This window comes from Sinocyclocheilus grahami, unplaced genomic scaffold (genome assembly GCF_001515645.1).
Source record: "Sinocyclocheilus grahami isolate Dianchi unplaced genomic scaffold, SAMN03320097.WGS_v1.1 scaffold117.1, whole genome shotgun sequence".
In the NCBI taxonomy this organism is placed as follows: Eukaryota; Metazoa; Chordata; class Actinopteri; order Cypriniformes; family Cyprinidae; genus Sinocyclocheilus; species Sinocyclocheilus grahami.
This window is the reverse complement of record NW_015505296.1, coordinates 2154781-2159558: the sequence shown is the minus strand read 5'-3', so window position 1 is coordinate 2159558 and position 4778 is coordinate 2154781. Positions and strand designations below refer to the sequence as shown.

General features: G+C 39.8%; 1 protein-coding gene across 1 annotated transcript in view; it reads right to left on the bottom strand.

Moving 5' to 3' along the window:
* Positions 1-1561, bottom strand: part of LOC107589556 (lymphocyte-specific helicase-like) — a 14038-nt gene extending 12477 nt beyond the window's left edge. Inside the window, exons 1-4 of the mRNA XM_016278044.1 lie at positions 1230-1561; positions 1051-1148; positions 851-954; positions 459-581 (exon numbers count right to left, since the gene is read on the bottom strand). Coding sequence (XP_016133530.1) covers positions 459-581; positions 851-954; positions 1051-1148; positions 1230-1237 — 333 coding nt within the window. The 5' untranslated portion in view covers positions 1238-1561. The remainder of the gene's footprint in view (positions 1-458; positions 582-850; positions 955-1050; positions 1149-1229) is intronic.
* Positions 1562-4778: the final 3217 nt, after the last annotated feature.

Below are 4778 nucleotides of genomic sequence, written 5' to 3'. Positions count from 1 at the left end.
AAGTCATTATAATCCATAATTATGTCCCCACTGGATGCAACGAATGCCTCGTTTATAATGGGTTTTCATGTTTTTGAATCATCGCTCCGGCCTGACATCACAATATGGTGAGGGGCGTAACATTTCCGTCTCACGCTTGAGGTATTCGGCCAATCACAACGCACTGGATAGCTGGCCAATCACAGCACACCTCGCTTTTTCAGCCCGATGAGCTTTGTAAAAATCATATAATATCACATAATATAACCCCTTTAAATCTACCCTGATCTTTACAGCCTTAAATTAAAAGAAACCGGACACCATCTAACTTCACAACAGGGGCAAGTGGTGCAGAGCCCTGGCGGCATTCGATTTGCTTCTTCACAGCCCTCTGCTCGCAAACATCTGCTTCCGAGCCACTTCACCAGATAAACGACCTCTTGTGACAGCTCTTTCTTGTCTTTAAACAAAATACTCACATCTTGCTGCTGCTGTTCCATCTTTGTGAGCAGAAACTTTGAGTAAATGTTGCTTTTCTCCAAAAGGTGCTGCAGTCTTCTGAAGCGCATTTCTTGAGAATCTTTCTCCCATGACTGTCTGGCCTGTTTAAACAGCATGCAGTATTAATATAGACATTTACTGATAAAGTGAACCTCAGGTTCCAGTGTAAATTATACTTAATTTATAAAAATGGAGATTTTTGCAAAACAGGGAGACTCAAGGGTCCCCCACTTTTACAAAACTAAACCTTTCTAATTACTGTTCGATTACGTTAATAATACGGACTAAGGATACAATATCACTTTATAGGGATTGCATACATAACTAATTTTGCCTTATGGTTTCTCCCATGTGTGGGAAAGCGGTTTACCTCTTCCATCATTTCTCTTTCTTTCTTCTCCCCCTCCTCCACTAAATGCTTCTCCTCCTCCTCCATCTCCTTTGTAATGACAATCTCTCCATGTTGGCTTTTTTCTGTAAAATGCAGGAGGTTACTGAAGTTAGACTGAAGGCCGCATGGGCTTGCACAGGCAGGTCTGCCACCATGCACTGCGAATAGTGTTGACCTACCATCAGTGCTCTCCTCCACTGCAGTACCTTCTGGCTCTTCAGACTCGTTGGGTTTGGGGCAGTGAGGGGACACACTGCGGGTTTCTTCTTTGACAATGCTACAACATGTGAACATGTAGTCAATAATGGAATACGGCTCTGCCAACAACTCATACCTAATGCACATTAGACACACTTACCCACTCATTTCTGCTGCTTTCGGTGTAAAACGTCTGTAGAATTAAACTCTATTGTCCACGTCTCTCAAACCTCGTTAAACGTCTGAGTGCAGTTTAGTATGCAGAGCAAATACGCCTATAACTAACGTTACTGTCCCAATTACCTAACACACAACAAAGCCTTACACAACAAAGACGAAGGCGTTTTGTAAGCGCAGAACGGAACGCAAATAGTATAAATGCACCCGAATTGAGGCTTTTTCTTCGCAAAATATAAAATTATACAACCACTCTGGTAAAAGCCGAGGTCCAGTCACACAGCAACCTCGCGCCTGCTGCAACGTGAACTTCGTGAAGCTGGGCGCGAGGCGTTTCGCGCCACTGCGGACCAAACCATTACAGCTCACATTTGGAGGGGGGCACGTCTAACTTTGCTTGCTTAATGATTCGCTTTATTGCAAAAATAAATCAACATATTGATTGAGACCGTACAAGTATAACACTCTGAAGACACTGGAGGCTTCTTCTCGCCAACAACATTCTAAATAAGTCGATAGGTTTGAGACCTATTAATATCCACCCCTTATACTTCGGTGCGTATGCAAACAGCCTAGTTGATATTTCCCGCGAAAGTACAGCTCATTCAGTGCAAAAAGTGGGGTTTGTGTGTTGAGGGTCAGAGGATTGTTTGATCTATCCTGAACACACACACACACACACACACACACAGGTTTGTTTTTATGGTTTATGGGGACTCTCCATAGGCGTAATGGTTTTTATACTGTACAAACCGTATTTTCTATTGCCCTACACCAACCCTGCCCCTAAACCTACCCTCACAGGAAACTTTCTGCATTTTTAGATTTTCAAAAAAACTCATTCTGAATTATTTATAAGCCTTTTGAATTACGGGGACACTGAAAATGTCCTCATAAATCACCTTCTCGTTGTAATACCTATGTCATACCCATGTTATTATACAAGTTTGTGTCCTCATAAACCACATAAACATGCACACACACACACACACATGCACACACGTTTACTTAGCTATTTGTTATTATATACAGATAGTTATACACTTTTTAACCTAAACCCACCCCTACCCCTCACAGAACACTTTCTGAATTTACTTAGCTATTTGTTATTATATACAGATAGTTATACACTTTTTAACCCCCACCCCTACCCCTCACAGAACACTTTCTGAATTTTTACAATTTCAAAAAAACTTTGTTTTTAAAATTTTATTTTTTGCTTTATTTTTATACCAGTTTCACAAATGAGGATGTCCCAAAATGGAGGTTTTTGGCGATTTTGTCAGGTTTTGCTCACTTTTGGGTACAAATTTGTCCCCAAAAATATGGTTAAGTAGGCACACACACACAAAGAGTATTTATGTAGAGCTGTTTAGTCTTAACGCCCTAAAATATTTTCAATCTACGGTTTCTCTCGAGGAGCTTCATATGGGGTAACTTGCACTTCTACAAACATAGTGCATTCAGATTCGCAGAACAAAGAGTGAAAATCTCCGAAGATATCCACATTTTACTCATAAACTGAAATCCGCTATTCTTAAAAACCCATGAGAAGTCGTGGCCTAATGGGGAAGTCTGGCCTAATGGTTAGAGAGTTGGACTCGTAACCCAAACGTTGCGGGTTCAAGTCTCGTACCGGCAGGGATTGTAGGTGAGGGGAGGGAATGTACAGCGCTCTCTTCCACCTTCAATACCACGACTGAGGTGCCCTTGAGCAAGGCACCGGACCCCCAACTGCTCCCCGGGCGCCGCAGCAATATGGCTGCCCACTGCTCCGGGTGTGTGTTCACAGTGTGTGTGTGTGTGTTCACTGCTGTGTGTGTGCGTACTTTGGATGGGTTAAACGAACCATACTTGGCCACATGTCACTTCACTTTCACTTCAGAAGTTCCTGCTGAGGCTGCACATCTCTGCACATGTGCAGGAGGTGGAAAGCTCAAACCTGTTTGGAAGATGCAAATAGTAAAGTAGAGCTCGATGCACTACCTGGGTCACGTTCTGTCAGGTCTGACAGTGCTCTCATCAATTTTACTACAACGTAAAACATATGTAAATAGGCTACTATGAAAGAACATGACAAAGTATCAATAATTAGAGGGTGGTACTCCGCTTCATGACGTGCATAAAACACATTTCTCAAGTTAAAATCACTGTTATGCACCCGGGCGCCGCAGCAATATGGCTGCCCACTGCTCTGGGTGTGTGTGTGTGTTCACTGCTGTGTGTGTGTGCGCACTTTGGATGGGTTAAACGAACCATACTTGGCCACATGTCACTTCACTTTCACTTCAGAAGTTCCTGCTGAGGCAGCTGAACATCTCTGTTGGAGGTGGAAAGCTCAAACCTGTTTGGAAGATGCAAATAGTAAAGTAGAGCTTGATGCACTACCTGGGTCACGTTCTGTCAGGTCTGACAGTGCTCTCATCAATTTTACTACAACGTAAAACATATGTAAATAGGCTACTATGAAAGAACATGACAAAGTATCAATAATTAGAGGGTGGTACTCCGCTTCATGACGTGCATAAAACACATTTCTCAAGTTAAAATCACTGTTATGCACCAATCACAGTCTTATGTATTATAATAAACGATTATCCCTCCCTTAAATTGTATATTTACGATTATACAATTTATAATTGTATAGTCGTATTACCGTAGTGCGTTAATGTGACGTGTGGTCACAGAATTAGTTTATCCAGTCAGAATCAGAATCAAGAGCTTTGTGACATGTAATGCGTTTTATGAGTGAAGAGCTTAATATGTTGAGTTATGATCATTTTAAGATGAAATTTAATTTGGATTGTTCATATGGACAATTTTCTTTAGCTGTCAAATCTATGTAGCTTTGAGAAATTGAATTAAACGTAAATTACTCTTCTGCAATACCTGTAATAAATACATTGGTTGATTTGTTTATTGACAGTCATAATTTCCTGGATGATGAATGTAATAACAATGTTTTGAGATCACTAATTACAATAGGCTGTTTTCTTCTTCCTGTTAAAAGAAAGGTTTTATCTGAGAGGTTTTCAAAAGCTGACGCTATCAAAGATACCTGTCATTTACCTGAAATGAAAGAAGTACACTTCAAAACAAATATTGACATTTATCCATGCAATGAATTTCTTAGAATGAGATTGAATTTGAATTGTAATGTCTGAAAAGATCTCCTTTTTTCTTTTTTTTTTTACAGTTGTACTATTGTTACGTCATACACAGTTTGTATGAGTGGGTGAAGACAAAAAATGTAATGCCGGCCTAACATTTTTAAATTTGGTGTCTTTACAAATACAAAGAGACTGCATTTCTGTGCAATAATATGTTGATTGTAGTCAAGTTTTATATACACAAATGTAGATTTGTTAAAGTTTCTCCGGTAACACTTTACAATAAGGTTCATTAGTTAACATTAAAGGGGTCATATGATGCTTTTTTAAAGATCATTATTTGGTGTATTTGGTGTAACAGAATATGTTGGCATGCTTTAATGTTAAAAAAACACATTATTTTTAAAATACTGTACATTATT